Here is a 15,848-nt window from a genome sequence, read left to right as displayed (position 1 = left end):
AGGGGGGGGGGGATTTGGGCAGTGTAGGCAAAGGGGGATGTGCAGGGGGGAAGCCTGAGGCAGTGGAACAGGTTGCCCAGAGAAGTTGTAGATGCCCCATCCCTGGAAGTGTTCAGGGCCAGGTTGGATGAGGCTTTGGGCAACCTGGTGTAGTGGAGGGTTTCCCTGCCCATGGCAGGGGAGTTGGAACTAAATGATCTTTGAGGTCCCTTCCAACTCTAACCATTCTATGATTCTATGCTCCCCTCAGGCTGCTGTGGCCGTGACCCCGGGGAGGGCCATGGGGCTAGCGGAGTCGGGTGAAGGACGAGCTGGCAGGTTACATGGGTGCGTGGGGCATATGGCCCAACACCCTGCTCAACCTCTGGGGCTAGAGTCCCTGGCACCCAGTGGAGCCGGAGGCAGCTGGTTGAAGACACATGGGTCCCTATGGGGTGCAGCCCCATGTGCTGTGGGGTCTGCGCACTGCCAGGGTCGGGGGGATGAGGAGGAGGATGGAGTGGGGAGCAGTAAAACAGCACTGAGGCAGAGGGATGGCCACGAGTGGGGGCAAACCCACCCGGGAATTGGCTGCTGACCCGCAGTCGGCACCGAGAGGGTTACGGAAGGCGGAGACGCACCGGGGCCGCACCGGTACCGGCACAGCCGGCGGTGGGTGCCCGCCCCAGCCCCGGGGAAGCCCTACCCGCTCCTCCTTCCCCCCGCCGAGCCTCTCCCATGCCCCCGCGGCCGGAGCCGCCGCCTCCGCCGCCGCTTCGCCCCGGCCCCGCGGAGACGGAGGGAGCGGCGGGGCAGGGCGGCCCCGGGCGTAGGGAGCGGGGCGGGGGGGGCGGGGGGGTGGGGGGAGGCGGGCGGTGGGGGCCGCCGGAGGATGCTGGCGGCGGCCGGGCGAGGCGAAGCGCATCGTTCCCGGTGGGGGTGTCGTCCGTCTCCCTCCCACCCAAAGCTTCTCTCCCCCGAGCTACGGCAGCCGGTGGGCTCGGGCACCGTCCCCGCGGAGAGGAATACCTCGGGAAGGGGAAAAGAGAGGAGGAGCGGCGGGGATCACCCCCCGAAGCGGCTGCCCTCGAAGGAGGAGCGGGGAGGCATCGCGACATCGCGACATCTTTCTGCTCCGCGTCGATTCGGTTGCGACCTGGCAGTGCGCAAGGGCTTGGGCGGGGGGTGGGGGGCAGCCGGTTTCGCTCGGCTCCTGGCTTCCCCACCCCGCGCCACCCGCTATTCCTGATTCTCTCCCCGTTTCCCTCCTTCAGCCGCTCCTCGGGACGCAGCGGGGTTGGGGGTCGCGGCTGCGGGAGAAGGGGAGAGGCCTCGCACCTCGGCGGTCGGTGAGACGGGGCTGCTGCGGGCGATGCCCCGCTGAGCATCGGGGGACACGGGGCGGGGGTGGGGGGGACAGGGACCGAGGCGTTTCTGCAGGGCCGGAGCAGGGAAGGTGCCGCCATGCCCAGGAACAGGGCATTTTCGGAGCCTGAGTGCTCGGCCGAGTACTCCGCCGACTATTCGGTGAGCCTGCCGTCGGACCCTGAGCGCGCCGTGGGTCGGACCCACGAGGTGACGGTGCGTAGCTCAGGCCCCTGCCTCTGCCTGCCCCGCTTTATGCGCCTCACCTTCGCTCCCGAATCCTTGGAGAACCTCTACCAGACCTATTTCCGCCGCCAACGCCACGAGACCCTCTTGGTTCTGGTAGTCTTCGCTGCCCTCTTTGACTGCTACGTCCTAGTCATGTGCGCCGTGGTCTACGCCGCCGATAAGTTGGCCCCGGTGCTGGCGGCGGTGACCGGGCTGGTCGCCCACATGCTGCTCTTCGTCCTTTGCAAGTACAGGTTGCTCCCTGAGCGGGTGGCCCGCAGGTTCCTGCCCTACGTCCTCTGGGTCCTCATCTTGGCCCAGATCTTCTGCTACTTAGGTCTCAACTTCTCCCGCTCACCAGAGGCCAGCGACACGGTGGGCTGGCAGGCCTTCTTCATCTTCTCCTTCTTCATCACACTGCCGCTGCGCTTGGCACCCATCGTGCTCATCACCGCCATCTCCTGCGGCGTTCACACACTGGTGCTCGGTGTCACCGTCGCCCAGCAGCGGCAAGATGCCCTGGACGAGGGCACGTTGCTGAGACAGGTACGGGGCTGGCGGGGGGACATGGGGGTACCCTGGGGTGTTTGGGGTCCCCATTTGGTGTTTCCATGAGTTACCATGGGGTCCATCCCTGACCCTACGCCCTGAGCCTAAAGCCAGGTTTGATCTGGACCCTGCAAGCTGATCGTGGTGTTTGTAGGCAGCTTCCCAAAACATATCAGGGGGCCAACCTGCGTGGAGAGTGGGGTGCCGGGGAGTGCAGGAGCACCCACCTATGCTGGGACACATGGCCTCAGACCTGGCCCTGCAAGCACGAATCCGTCCCCAGGAGCCACCCAGGGTGCTTGGACACATGGGCTGCAGTTGAGCTGTTGGGGAAACTGAGGCAGGGCAGTCTGCGGGCTACCCCATCCACCCTGCCTGGCAGCCTTGCTTGTGCCGATTTCCTTTTGTATTGCAAAAATGGCCATTTTTAGCAGAAATGTGGCAGGAGCTCAGCTTCCAGGCTTGCAAACAGCCACCGGAGCTTTCCCAGGTGGAAGGAGCTGAGCGGCTGCTTGGCCTCAGCTTGGCCCTGGCCAATGCCCATCACCCAGCCTCGTGCCTGGGGCAGAGCCTGGGGACGCTTTGGGGGAATTTTTTGCACCAGCAAAGCTGGAGGAATAGTGTCCCGGAGCCCGAACGTCGCCCAAGGACAGGCCACCCCTTCATACCCACAGCAAAGGAGGGGACATGGGGGTCAGGTGGGGGGAGAGCTGTCCCTCACCCATTGGGTTCTTAATATTCCCTGGAAATATTTCCTGGAGCAGCTAGAGCCTGTTTTTATTCCCTAAATCAGTTTTTTTTTCGGCTTGGCTGAGTCCCTTTCCTCCCACCGATGTCCCCACTGCCTGGTCATGCATCCATTGATTTGGGGAGCCTTTCCATGGCCAGGGTGGGGGTGTGGGGAGCCAGACGGGAAGCCAGGGCTGAAAACTTGTGTGTCGGTGATTGCTGACAGCAGCGAGGAAAATCCCGCTGGAAGCATCCGCTCTGCCCTGTAACGATGTGGCTCCGTGGGAGGATGCTCCGGGAATTTGGCATGCTGTGGGTCAGGTCCTGGGAGACCTCCAGCTGCTCCCAGCCTAAACAGGAAGAGAAAGGGAGTGATGGGTTATTTATTTGCTTTTTGAGAGGTTTGAGGAGTGTTGAGCTCACGGTCACACCAGGAGTTTGGAAAATGGAACCTGTTCTCCCAAAAAAACTCCAAAGATCCTGATTTTTCCCTGCTCCTGGGCTCTGTGGTTCGGGGCTGATCCCCTGGCATGGGCCGTCTCCCAGCATCACACAGGGATTTGCAAAGAAGAGCACTTTTTGGGTGCAATTCCCGGAGCGTGCTGGGCTGGGTGCTGGGGCGGTGGCATGGGTGCCCTCTCAGCGATGTCCGGCTGGAAGCACTGCACCGATGGGAAAAATCCCAGTGCAGCAGTGACTTTCCCAGATTTCCCTCCTTATCTGGGATGCGAACGCTGCGCGTGGCCGATCTGAAGCTAAGGAAACTGGGATGCGGGAGGTGAGGGGGTACGCGGGCATGCGCTGCCGCAGCGGCGGTGTTAATCATTGCCGTGGCACGGAGAGGCTGGAGCCGGTAAAACCTTGGCAACGCCGCGTGCCTCAGCCTCTGCCTGCTGCAAAAACGAGGAACATTATGTCCAGAAATAAACATCCTACGCTTTATTATTCCAGCCAGTGGCGTGGCTCCCGGAGGGCACCGCTATTAATAGGATGAACCGGCGGATGTCGCTTGCGCGGGGCCGGCGGGTTCGCGAGAGCTGCCGGCAGCTTCGCCATCGAGGAGGAGCTTGAAGGCCGAATCGTGGCGGGGGCGTCGGGGTCCGGCGGCGTTCGAGGCCGTTACCTGCCGTGGTTGTGAGCAAAGCAGCTGTGAAGCATTGCCAGGCTCGCCTGATGACCCGCTCCCAGATCAGATGGTCCCAGCGGGACCTTTCCCGCAGGACACAGATGGGATGGGAAGGATAAGGCTCGTTCCACCACCCATGCACGTTCCTTCTGCACGTGTCTTGCTCTTGCTGCCCCCAAATTCCTGAGTGTGAATAAAAACCGGTGACTGTGCCGGGAGAGGGGTCTCCTCCGTGTCGGGGCTTTTCCCCATTGTTTTTGGGGTGCCAGGAGGTGTTTTGCGGTGCCAGAGGAGGTTTTCTGGGGACCGAGTGGCCATTGCACCGCTGCAGGATGGAGCTGGAAGATGCTCAGCATGGGACACGGCTGAGCTGCACAATGCCAGAGGTTTCCGGTGGCCTCGGTGTGCTGAGCTGTGCCGAGCTGCCCCGTGCTCATCCAGCCCTGGAAGACTGGCTCATTGTCATGACAACCTGAGAAACTGGTTAAAAATAGCGAGCAGCTGCTGGTTTGGGGGTTCCTCCTCCATGCCCACCTCCAGACAGCTCCTCACTCACCATCTGCCGCAGGTGCAGGGGCTTCCCGGGGATCCCCCAGCTGCGGTGCTGGGCCCGGAGCAGGATCCGGCCTTGGTGCATCCACTGGGGGTCCCAGGTGCTCTCCCCTGTCCCTCGTGCTCTTTCTCCCTCCAAAAAAAAAGTTTCGTTTGCCGCAAGTCGTTTTGTCAGCACCAGGATGGTGCCATGCCAGCACCCAAACCCCAGCACCAGGACCGCGTGTTTATTACTCAACATGGTCTGTTTAATCTGTGCCTCAGTTTCCCCTTGTGTGAAAAGGGTTGGCAGCTCCTCCCTATCTCCCTGTGATGAGACCAGGCTGCTCGGGGCTCGGTGCTGTTGGAGGACAGGAAGGACCAGGGTCACATTAGGACTTTCCTCCAACCGAGCCAGGCTGTGGGATATGGGAACCTTTCTCAGTTTCCACCTTGGTATATTTTCTACCAAGGGCTCTTTGCTCCCGTCTGCAAATCTGCAGAAGGTCTCTTCCAACCCAACCTGTTCTCTGATTCTAAATACACAATTTTAGGGCTTGGCTGTGGTTTTTATGAACTTTCTCTGCACAAAGGAGCACGATTGCCGTGGCAGGTATGACGGGAGTGGATGGCTCCAGAGGTGCTGAGAGCCGCTTGCCTTCAGCAGCACCCTCCCCCGGGGCTGCGCCTGGTCCCTGCCCACCTGCTGTCTTTTTCCAAAACATCTCTGCTGCAAGTTTTAATGAAGCCGAGTCAGCCCACAGGGACCATGAGCTCTCCTGGGGTGCTCAGGATGTGATCTGAGGCTGGACCTCTCCTGCAGAGCCACTGGGACACTCCCCCCGCAGTCCCCAGTGAGTCCCTCCAGCAGTTAACAGTGGCCGTGGCTCAGTGGTTTGTCCCCAGGGTGTATTTTATGTCCTCCTGCAACATTTGGGTATTTTTTTTCCTGCTCTGACCAATCAGACTCTGCAGTGACACCAGTGCCGTCCCCGTGGCACCCATAGGCTTCTCAGTGGCTCCGCTCACCCCTGTCTTCTTCTTTCTGTTCCCCAAAGATCCTGTCCAACGTTGCCATCTACCTTTGCGCCATCACGGTGGGCACCATGTCCTACTACATGGCCGACCGCAAGCACCGCAAAGCCTTCCTCGAAGCACGCCAGTCCCTCGAGGTCAAGCTCAACCTGGAGGAGCAGAGCCAGCAGCAGGTAGGAGCCACGTCTGGGCAAGGGAAGGCATGGGGACAGGGTGGAGGGCTGGAGAACCTCTGCGATGGAGATAGGCTGAGAGACTTGGGATTGTTTAGCCTGGAGAAGAGAAGGCTCTGGGGAGACCTTCGAGCAGCTTTCCAGTACCTAAAGGGGCTACAAGAAAGCTGGAGAGGGGCTTTGGACAAGGGTGTGCAGTGACAGGACACAGGGCAATGGCTTTAAACTGAAAGAGGGGAGATTTCGATGAGATCTAAGGAAGAAATTCTTCCCTCTGAGGGTGGTGAGGCACTGGACCAGGCTGCCCAGAGAAGATGTGGCTGCCCCATCCCTGGAAGTGTTCAAGGTCAGGTTGGATGAGGCTTTGAGCAACCTGGTGTAGTGGAAGGTGTCCCTGCCCATGGCAGGGGGGTTGGAACTGGATGATCTTTGAGGCCCCTTCCAACCCAAACCATTCTATGATTCTGTGATAATGGGACACCGATGTGGCTCTGGGACATGGATGAGGCACCCACTGCCTGTACCCTTCCTGGTGCAGAGGGACCGTGGTGGGTTGTGATGGGGACAGGAGGACCCAAGGTGGGAAACGCGTTTGCAGCTTTGCACTTGGTGCCCAATTTGGGGACTCTCTGTATGACCATCCTCTTCCAGGGCCTCCCAGCTCCTGCCATGGCCACCACCAAGCTGTCCCCATCCCTGTGCACAGCCACACAGCAAGTCCCCAGATGCAGCCACATGGCAGATTGCCATCCCTGGGCATGGCCACGTGGCAGGTCCCCATTCCCGCACACAGTCACGTTGCAGGTCCCCAGGCGCAGCCACACGTGGCTGATCCCGCGATCCCTTGCAGCATTTCGTGTCCCCATCCCCAGCCACAACCACATGGCAGGTCCCCATGCAGTAGGTCCCCATCCTCAGGCATGGCCACCCAGCTGTTCCCTGTTCCTGTGCACAGCTACGTGACTGGTGCCTGTCCCTGCACACAGCTGTGGCCATGCAGCATTTCCCTGTCCCCAAGCATGGCCACACAGCAGATCCTGGTCCCCAAGCATGGCCAAGCAACACGTTCCCCTCCCCATGCATGGCCACACAGCATGTCCCTGTCCCCATGTATGGCCATGCAGGAGGTCCTCCTCCCTGTGCACAGCCACACAGCACATCCCCATCCTCACACATGGCCATGCAGCATGTCCCTGCCGCTGGGCACAGACATGCAGCATGTCCCTGTCCCCAGGCACAGCCACGCAGCAGGTCCCCATCCAGCCCCCAGCCATCTCATGGTCCTGCAGCAGACCATGATGAGGACAGCAAAGCTGGCAGCAAGCACGCACAGTGGCTGCTCTCCGCTCATCTTGCCAGCGATGCCCACCACGGCGGAGCCCTACGCGCACAGCCATGCCGGCACCATGCCACAGGGGAGAGGAGCAGTGGGAGGGGAGTGGGTGTGGTGGGGCTAATTTTAGCCTCGTATCTGGGGCCTTTCTCCCTGGGCTCCAGACTCTTATCTGGTTGATCTGATGCCACCAATTTGCTCCCAATGGTGACAAGAGCCACGTGGCTGGGTCGGGCCAGTGCCAGCAGTGTCCTTTTTGCTGCAAAATGCAGGTGGATGCTCTGGTGTCTAATATGGGGTTGAGTCCAGGCAGGGGTTTGGGTGATGGGGACAAATCCTGGGGCTGGGGATGCTCAGAGTGAAAGCGCCTTCTGGGCCCTCGAAGGGTTTGGAGGGAGATGGGAAGGGACAGGAGGTTTATTGTTTCACGAGCTCTGTTTCCATAGGGAATCGAGCTAAAACTCAGTTCATCAACCAAGTTACTCATGTTTAGTGTGAATCCCCATGAGCATCCTGGCAGGTCTATCCCTTCTCCAGCTCTGGGGCTGCAGGGCCAATGGGGACAGCAATGGGAACGATGTCCCCAAGTGGGCTTGATCCTCCTGCGGGACCTCGGTGCAGTCCTGTGCATGGATGTGGGACACCCAGCATGTATTTTCATTGATAAATCCTCCCCAGCATGATTTAACTCAGATCCATACATCCAGCCCCGACCCACTGCTGGGGCAGGACACCCTGGGCCAGCTCACAGGGACCTTGGGGGATATCGGTGCAGACCCTGAGGTCCCTCCCATCCCTGGATCTCTGATAAAACTTGGCCGACTCAGTGGATTTGAATTCTCAAGCCCCCAGTGAGGGGCTGGGCTCTGGGTCGTGCCTGCAGAAGGGATCTGGGGTCTGCAAGCAAATTTTGCAGCTCGTCAGCCAGTGTCCAAAGAAGGGTGCGAGACCATCTCTCCTGCCCACGGCTCCGGGAACAAGGAGGCTGCAGTGTCCCAAACCTGCCATATTCCCATCCTCCCTGGCTGGGATTTAGCCCCGCTTGTAAAAATCTTGATGAGAACTTGTGAAATAGGGAGGAAATGGGTAAAAGCCAGGGTTGATAACCTCAGCAGAGCATCACCAAGGGGGACCTGCCACCCATGGGTGCGTCCCCTCCACTTGTGGGTGTGGGTTTGGAGTTGGGGTGATGGCTCCCAGCACCCTGGGGTGCCCCGGGACACCCAGCTCCGAGGTTACTGTCCCTGCCAGGAGGTGAAACTCCTGTTTGACCTGTGGCTCGATCCAGCCACTGCATCCCTACATGTGGCTGGAAGGTCGGGCTACGGACCCCAGGATCCCTGGAGAAGGCCACCTCCAGCAGCGAGGGCCCAGGAGCTTGGGAATGTCACTTTGCTGCTCTCTATCCCCATGGAGAGGAGAGCGCTCAGACTGTAGTGCGCACACCAGGCATTTGCACCAGGGGTTTGCGTCGTGCGTTTGTACTGGGCATTTAAATTGGGCATTTGCACCGTGTGTTTGCACCAGGCATTTAGACTGTGCATTTGCACCGTGTATTTGCACCGTGCATTTGCATTGTGTATTTGCACCATCTATTTGATTTGCACCGTGTATTTGTACCAGACGTTTGCACTGTGCATTTGCACCAGGCTTTTGCATCATGTGTTTGCACTAGGCATTTAGACTGTGCATTTACACCGTGTATTTGCACCACACATTTACACTATTTGCACCAGATGTTTGCAGCGTCTATTTGCACTGGGCATTTGCACCAGGCTTTTGTACTGTGTGTTTGCAGCAGGGGTTTAGACTGTGCTTTTGCACCGTGAGTTTGCATTATGGATTTGCACCCTTGTTGCTGCGCTTGGCACGGGCTTGACTTCATGTCATGCCGAACTCTCTCCCCTGCCCCGGTCCAGGAGCGGCTAATGCTCTCCATCCTGCCCAAGCATGTGGCCGATGAGATGCTGAAGGACATGAAGAAGGACCCAAGCCAGAAGGAAATGCAGCAGTTCAACACCATGTACATGTACCGCCACGAGAACGTCAGGTAGGGCCGTCCCTTCGGAGGGAGAATTTCCATGAGATTCATGGAAGAAATTCTTCCCCATTGAGGGTGGTGAGGCTCTGGAACAGGTTGCCCAGGGGAGTTATCGATGCCTGATCCCTGGAGGTGTCCAAGGCAAGGTTGGATGAGGCTTTGAGCACCCTGGTGCAGTGGAAGGTGTCTCTGCCCATGGCAGGGGGGTTGGAACTAGATAATCTTGAAGGTCCCTTCCAACCCAAACCATTCCATGATTCTCTGATTCACCATTTAGGGAAAAAAACTGGCTTTTTTTTTTTTTGCAGAAACATGTATTTTGGCTAGAAAAGAGAGAGAGATTGAGGCATTTTGCAGCTGAAGCGGAGGGTGACAGGGGATGGCCACCAAGCAGACCACGGCCTGGGGCCTCTTATTGCTCCAGCCATGGTTTGCAGAGCATCGCTGTCACCCAAAATAGCCTTTTCCCTGGCGTGGGTGCCGTGGCCAAAAAAAAGGAGAGCGGGGAAGGGGGACACACCTGCCCGGGCTGAGCCACTCGCCCTTCCTCCCTGCAGCATCCTCTTCGCTGACATCGTGGGCTTCACCCAACTCTCCTCGTCCTGCAGTGCCCAGGAGCTGGTGAAGCTCCTCAACGAGCTCTTCGCCCGCTTCGACAAACTGGCAGCTGTGAGTGCCAGCACCCCCCCACTGGCCTGGCACGTCATGAGTGGTCTCAGCCACCCCCCTTCCTACCCCGGCTGAGAGCTGCGTCCCGGGATGCGGATGAGGAGGTTAAAATATTATTGGCCCTGGATGCTGGAGACGCCCTGTGCTGCAAAAATAGAGCTGGGAAGGCGGGGACATCCCACCCCCCCAACCCCCCATCCTGAGCTGGCATGCAGCCGGGCTCCCAGCTGAGCCCTCGGGGGAGGCAGGGTGGGAACGGAAAATCCAATACTTTACGTCCTTGCTGGGCGCAGGAGACCTCTGCGAGGGTCAAGGTCAGCCTGGGAGAGGGATGGGGGTGGCGAGGGGGTCCCAGATGATGGACACACCGTTGTGTGTGTGTTCTCCCCTCAGAAATACCACCAGCTGCGCATCAAGATCCTGGGTGACTGCTACTACTGCATCTGCGGGCTGCCCGAGTACCGGGAGGACCACGCCGTCTGCTCCATCATGATGGGGCTGGCCATGGTGGAGGCCATCTCGTAAGCGCCTTCCCTTCAGGGAGATGGGGGACGTTCATCCCCAGGGTGGGCAGGGGGTCCTGGTGGGCTGGGGTGGACCTTGGGGGCTTTGGTGGGGGGGTCCAGCCTCTGCAAAATGCATTAAAATAAGGGAGGGTGATAATTAATGGTGGAGGTTGGGATGGGTTGGGTTGGGAGAGGGTCACCACCGTGTCATCCTTGTCTTTCGCCCACCCCAGCTACGTGCGGGAGAAGACCAAGACAGCAGTGGACATGCGGGTGGGGGTGCACAGCGGGACGGTGCTGGGGGGGGTGCTAGGCCAGAAGCGGTGGCAGTACGACGTGTGGTCCACCGATGTCACCGTGGCCAACAAGATGGAGGCGGGAGGCATCCCTGGGTAAGCATCTCCGAGGTGAGGAGGTGGGGGACAAGGAAGGGGTGGGGTGCCCTGCACCCGAGGGTGACACCGGCACCCGGTGCCGGCAGGCGGGTGCACATCTCGCAGAGCACCATGGATTGCCTGAAGGGTGAGTTCGAGGTGGAGCCAGGTGAAGGTGGCTCACGCTGCGAGTACCTGAAGGAGAAGGGCATCATCACCTACCTTGTGGTGGTCCCCAAGCAGCCCCTACGCAATGGCATCAACGGGGTGGTGAGTGGCGGCAGTGGCGCTGCACTGAGCCGGGATTTAGGGGAAAACATCCCACCACAACCCACCACCTTCCACCTTGTAGAAGCTGTCGTTGACTTCATCCCATGGTGGCTCCCCGCCATTGGTCAACACCAAGGAGCGCAATGGCAGCCTCAGCCTGGCTTGCGCCAGTCCTGAGGAGCCCGAGGAGCCTGACGCCAGGGTGAGGGGCACCCTGGAGAGCGGGGAGGAGGACGGCGAGGTACAGCCCATGCAAAGCATCGTTCTTCCAGCAGCTCAGCTGCGGCTGAGGGGGCTGCCGGTAGCCACGGCTGGGTGGCCGAACCCCCAGCTGGTGCCAGTGCGGTCTTGCTAATATGTTGGTTGTGCTGGTGCAGGCAGTGAACCCCTCCTTCCCCAACCCGCGGCGGCGGCTGCGGCTGCGGGACCTGGCCGAGCGGGTGATGGATGCTTCACAGAACGAGCAGGAGCTCAACAAGCTGCTCAATGAAGCCTTGCTGGAGCGCGAGTCCATCCAGGCGTGAGTCACCTCTGCTGGCGGCGCGTCCCGGCGCGGCTCGGCACGGCCCCGGTGCCGCCAGGCGCTGATGAGCAGTGTTGATGGCAGGCTGAAGGGGAAGAGCACCTTCCGTCTCTCCATGCGCTTCATCGACCCTGAGATGGAGACGCGCTACTCGGTGGAGAAGGAGAAGCAGAGCGGGGCCGCCTTCAGCTGCTCCTGCGTCGTCCTCTTCTTCACCGCCTTGGTGGAGGTCTTCATCGACCCATGGTATGGCAGGAAGGTGGTGGGCATGGGTGGCCCCACGCCACGCTCAGCCCTGCTGGTCTTCAAATCCATCCCCTTTTGGCCTCTTGGCAGGTTGGTGGCCAACTATGTGACCTTCATGGTGGGAGAGATCCTGTTGCTCATCCTCACCATCTGCTCGTTGGCTGCCATCTTCCCCCGGGTGAGAGCAAGATGGGCTCACCGCTCATGGTGACGGCGCGCTGTGATGCCTCACCACCGTGTCCTGCCTGGGCCAACCGCTCCCACCTTCCTCTGCCTGCAGGTCTTCCCCAAAAAGCTCGTGGCCTTCTCCACCTGGATCGACAGAACCCGTTGGGCGCGTAACACCTGGGCCATGGCCGCCATCGTCATCATCACCACGGCTGACATCGTGGACATGGTGAGCCAGCAGCCTGAGCACCAGCAGGGCTGAGCCTGCTCCAGTCTCCATCCAGGCAGACCATAATTGTGCACAGCCCTATGTGTGGACGATCGTTAGAGCGATTAGCAGGGCTCTGCTGTCGGGAGGAAATTTGGGTCGAGTGGCCTCCTCCTGCTCTGCAAAGCACCCATGGAGAGGTGCACCCCGTCCCTGTGTCCCCCTCCTCACCCTACCCTTGGCCCCCAGCTCAGCTGCTGGCAGGACCACGGCGGGACGGGCAACGGGACAGCGGCGCCACTGCAGCTGAGTGGCTGCGGGGAGCAGCCCAAGTACTACAGCTACATTGCCCTGCTGGCCTTGGTGGCCACCATCATGCTGGTGCAGGTCAGCCATATGGTCAAGCTGACCCTCATGGTGCTGATCACCGGGGCCGCTGGCACCATCAACATCTACGCCTGGGAGCACATCTTTGACCAGTATGACCGTCGCCGTGGCCAGCAAAGCACGTAAGGGGTGGTAGGGGGGTGGGCACAGAGTGGAGGGCATGGCCGTGCCTACCATCTACCTGTGCCTCGCCACCTCTGCCGACAGGTCCTCGCTGGTCCCGTCTAAGTACTCCATGACGGCGATGATCTTCATCGTGATGCTCAGCTTCTACTACTTCTCTCGCCATGTGAGTGACTCACCCCTGCTCTTATTTCTTACAAGCCCCAAGGCAGCAGGATTTGTCCTCAACTGTGAACATCTCCAGCTCTTCTCCAAGGAAGCCCTTTCTCTCCAGGACCACATCAGTGCAGAGAGCACCTCCATCTCACCCCCATAGTCAGGGATGGGCAGCAACGTGGTGGCCCTAAGGCCCATGCATACCTCTTGAGGGTCCCATTTGCACGTCAGAGCAGATCTCATGTCCCCAGTTAGGGCTTCACCACGTCCCAGAGCCTCTCTCCAGGCTGTCCCCAAGCCCGGCCTCACAGCAGCCATGATACTCCCAACACTGGAGGGGACCCACTGGTGGGTGGGAACTGAGGGTGCAGCCATCTCCTCCCATCTACAGGTAGAGAAACTGGCCAGGACCCTTTTCCTCTGGAAGATCGATGTCCACGACCAGAAGGAACGGGTCTACGAGATGCGGCGCTGGAACGAGGCCCTCGTCACCAACATGCTGCCCGAGCATGTGGCCCGGCACTTCCTGGGCTCCAAGAAGCGAGACGAGGTGAGAGGCACCCTGGAGGTGGGGATTTGCCCCCAATTTTTTTTTGAGGGAGGCCCTCTGGACCCAGAGGCTTTGCTGAAGGCTCTGGCTGAGCATCTTTGGTTGGATAAAGATGATGTTTTGGCCATGCAAGGCAAGGCTGCAGAGCACCCTCATTTTTTCACACGTGCCAAGGGAAGATGGCTTCGCAAGAGGGCTTGAGTTTGCCAGAGGGGCTGGTGTCATGAGTGGGTGCGTCCCTGGCTCATTGCCACTGTCCCATCCCATCCCCAGGAGCTGTACAGCCAGTCCTATGATGAGATCGGTGTCATGTTCGCCTCCCTCCCCAACTTTGCCGACTTCTACACGGAGGAGAGCATCAACAATGGGGGCATCGAGTGCCTGCGGTTCCTCAACGAGATCATCTCCGACTTCGACGCGGTGAGTCGGGATGGAGCTGGCCATGGGGATTGCTTGGGGCTTGGCTGGACCTTCCCTTCCTGCCCCATCTTGGGGCAGAAGGACCCGCTGTGGCCCCAGGGTGCCTGAGGGTCTTGTCTCCATGGATCAGCTCCTGGACGAACCCCAATTCCGGTGCATCACCAAAATCAAAACCATCGGCAGCACCTACATGGCCGCTTCTGGAGTGACTCCTGATGCCAACGCCAACGGCTACAGCACCAAGGTGAGGGGTCACCCTGGTGGGGGGGACAGTGGGCAAGGGGTGGGCAGGCTTGACCCCTGCCGCCCTTGCAGAAGGAGACCCTCTCAGATAAGGAGCGCTGGCAGCACTTGGCTGACCTGGCTGACTTTGCCTTAGCCATGAAGGTGACACTGATGAACATCAACTACCAATCCTTCAACAACTTCATGCTCCGCATAGGCAAGTCCAAAAGTGTGGGGCAGGATCTGCCCTGGCATCCCTTGTCCCTCCTTCTCTGTGAGCGGTGGGACACTGGGCAGCAGCTGTAGTTCAGCAGCTGAAGGCAGTGGGGCTGGGGGAGGATCTCATTGCCCCGACCCATCCCCTGGCACAGACTCTCCTGCAAACCGGGATGTCCCATGTGTGGTACCAGGAGGTGACGTCCACTCCCTGTCTTGCACAGGCATGAACAAGGGGGCCGTGCTGGCGGGCGTCATTGGTGCCCGCAAGCCGCACTACGACATCTGGGGCAACACAGTGAACGTGGCTAGCAGGATGGAGTCCACTGGCGTGATGGGGAACATACAGGTGGGGCGACGAGGGGGGACAAATCAGCAACCTGTGGCGGGGCTGCAGGCTTCAAAACGCCTCAGGCTTTGGGTGGGAGGGGGACAGTGCTGCCAGGAGAACACGAGAGGGTTGGGGCTGGCTGAGGGGCTCCTCTGAGCTGGGAATGGGGCAAGGTGATGCTCAAAGAAGGGCACCCCAAGATGGGGTAAGCCCAGCTGTTGGGTAGACCTGTTGTCCGAGCAGTACTTGTGGGGTGTCACTGGTCCCCATGTCATGTGCCAGGCAAGGACCCCCGCACCCTCCGCTTGTCTCCACAGGTGGTGGAGGAGACCCACCTCATCCTGAAGGAGTACGGCTTCCGCTTCGTGCGCCGGGGAGCCATCTATGTCAAGGGCAAAGGAGAGCTGCTCACCTTCTTCCTCAAGGGCCGGGAGAAGCAGGGCTCCTTCATCAATGGCTCCTCCGTCACCCTGCCCCATCAGGTGGTGGACAGCTCGTGAGGGTCCGGCATGTGCCCACCACCACAGCCACCTCCTCCTGGTGCCACTCGGGTGGGGAGGCCCGGCAACTGCCGCTGGGGTCGTCCATCCCACCGTGGCCTGGATCCGAAACCAAACTTGAGAACCTAACCTCTTCGCACGACCATTTCTGATCCCCCGCCGGAGGTTTCTGGTGGAGGTTTGCTCCATCGCGCCTGCGGCTGAGCAGGAGGGAGATGCAAGGCGGTCCCGGTGAGCTCCTCCAGCCGTTCACGCTCGCACGCAAGTGCACGCAAGCTCGTGGTCCCCGGCGGGCACGGGGCTGGGGGCACGTGTCGCCTTTCCCTGGGCGTCCCAGGCTTCACCGAGTAGGTGACCGCACCATCAGCCACGCCGAGGGACAGCATGACATTAAAGTAGCATCGTGGGCCCCGGCTGCCGCATGCTGGGCACGAGGAGATCCAAACTCAGGGCCAGACGGGAAGACACCACGTCTCTCCTGCGTGCAGGGAGCAGTAGCTACAAACTGGGAGTGTCCGGAGTTTGCTGTTAGTTCGTATCAAGTTCATCCTGGTGACAAAGCAGCGTAGGTAGGAGATCGGGGAGACGGAGAGCGCTGTGCCGCCTTTGACTCGGGGAAGAAGAAAAAGGAACCAATATTGTGTATTTCAGATATATAAATATATAAGAGTACAGATTGACATTTATATTTTTAACGGTGCCCCGTGCACGCTGCGGTCGGCTGCTGTCACTTTGCTGTCGCGTGATGGAAGAGAGGAGCAGGGAGCGGCCGAGGAGGGGACTGCTGGGTTGGATGCGATGGTGCCGGGGCCGGGGGAGAAGGGACGCGCCCGCAGAGTGTAATGACGCCGCAAGTTTCTTGAATAGAAGCAGTTGAATTTCAAAGC

At 60.0% G+C, this 15,848-nt stretch overlaps 1 protein-coding gene across 5 annotated transcripts; it reads left to right on the top strand.

The window, feature by feature from the left end:
- Nucleotides 1-1,443: 1,443 nt before the first annotated feature.
- Nucleotides 1,444-14,961, top strand: ADCY3 (adenylate cyclase 3). Of its 5 annotated transcripts, none has more exons than XM_086624447.1 (20): nt 1,444-2,118; nt 5,566-5,715; nt 8,968-9,098; nt 9,647-9,758; nt 10,152-10,279; nt 10,498-10,656; nt 10,746-10,905; nt 10,994-11,110; nt 11,286-11,428; nt 11,516-11,677; nt 11,768-11,855; nt 11,958-12,074; nt 12,441-12,549; nt 12,593-12,729; nt 13,111-13,269; nt 13,543-13,689; nt 13,820-13,933; nt 14,005-14,131; nt 14,355-14,479; nt 14,779-14,961. In XM_086624447.1, the coding sequence occupies exons 1-20, from the start codon at nt 1,444-1,446 to the stop codon at nt 14,959-14,961; spliced, it is 3,243 nt and encodes a 1,080-aa protein (XP_086480573.1). The 5 variants fall into 5 exon arrangements, with proteins under 5 accessions (XP_086480573.1, XP_086480563.1, XP_086480553.1 ...); XM_086624437.1 differs by having other exon boundaries at nt 12,303-12,549; XM_086624427.1 differs by having other exon boundaries at nt 10,746-10,908; nt 10,991-11,149; nt 12,303-12,562; nt 12,648-12,729.
- Nucleotides 14,962-15,848: the final 887 nt, after the last annotated feature.

Source organism: Tauraco erythrolophus, chromosome 2 (genome assembly GCF_009769465.1).
Source record: "Tauraco erythrolophus isolate bTauEry1 chromosome 2, bTauEry1.pri, whole genome shotgun sequence".
Classification (NCBI taxonomy): Eukaryota; Metazoa; Chordata; class Aves; order Musophagiformes; family Musophagidae; genus Tauraco; species Tauraco erythrolophus.
Note: the sequence above shows the minus strand (reverse complement) of the source record. Positions and strands in the feature narration are given on the sequence as shown.

Coding starts and splice junctions, on each gene's coding strand:
- ADCY3 (XM_086624409.1), top strand. CDS start 1,444: ATGCCCAGGAACAGGGCATTTTCGGAGCCTGAGTGCTCGGCCGAGTAC. Junction 10,906..10,993: donor TACGCAATGGCATCAACGGG/GTGGTGAGTGGC, acceptor ACCTTGTAGAAG/CTGTCGTTGACTTCATCCCA. Junction 14,132..14,354: donor CAACTTCATGCTCCGCATAG/GCAAGTCCAAAA, acceptor TGTCTTGCACAG/GCATGAACAAGGGGGCCGTG.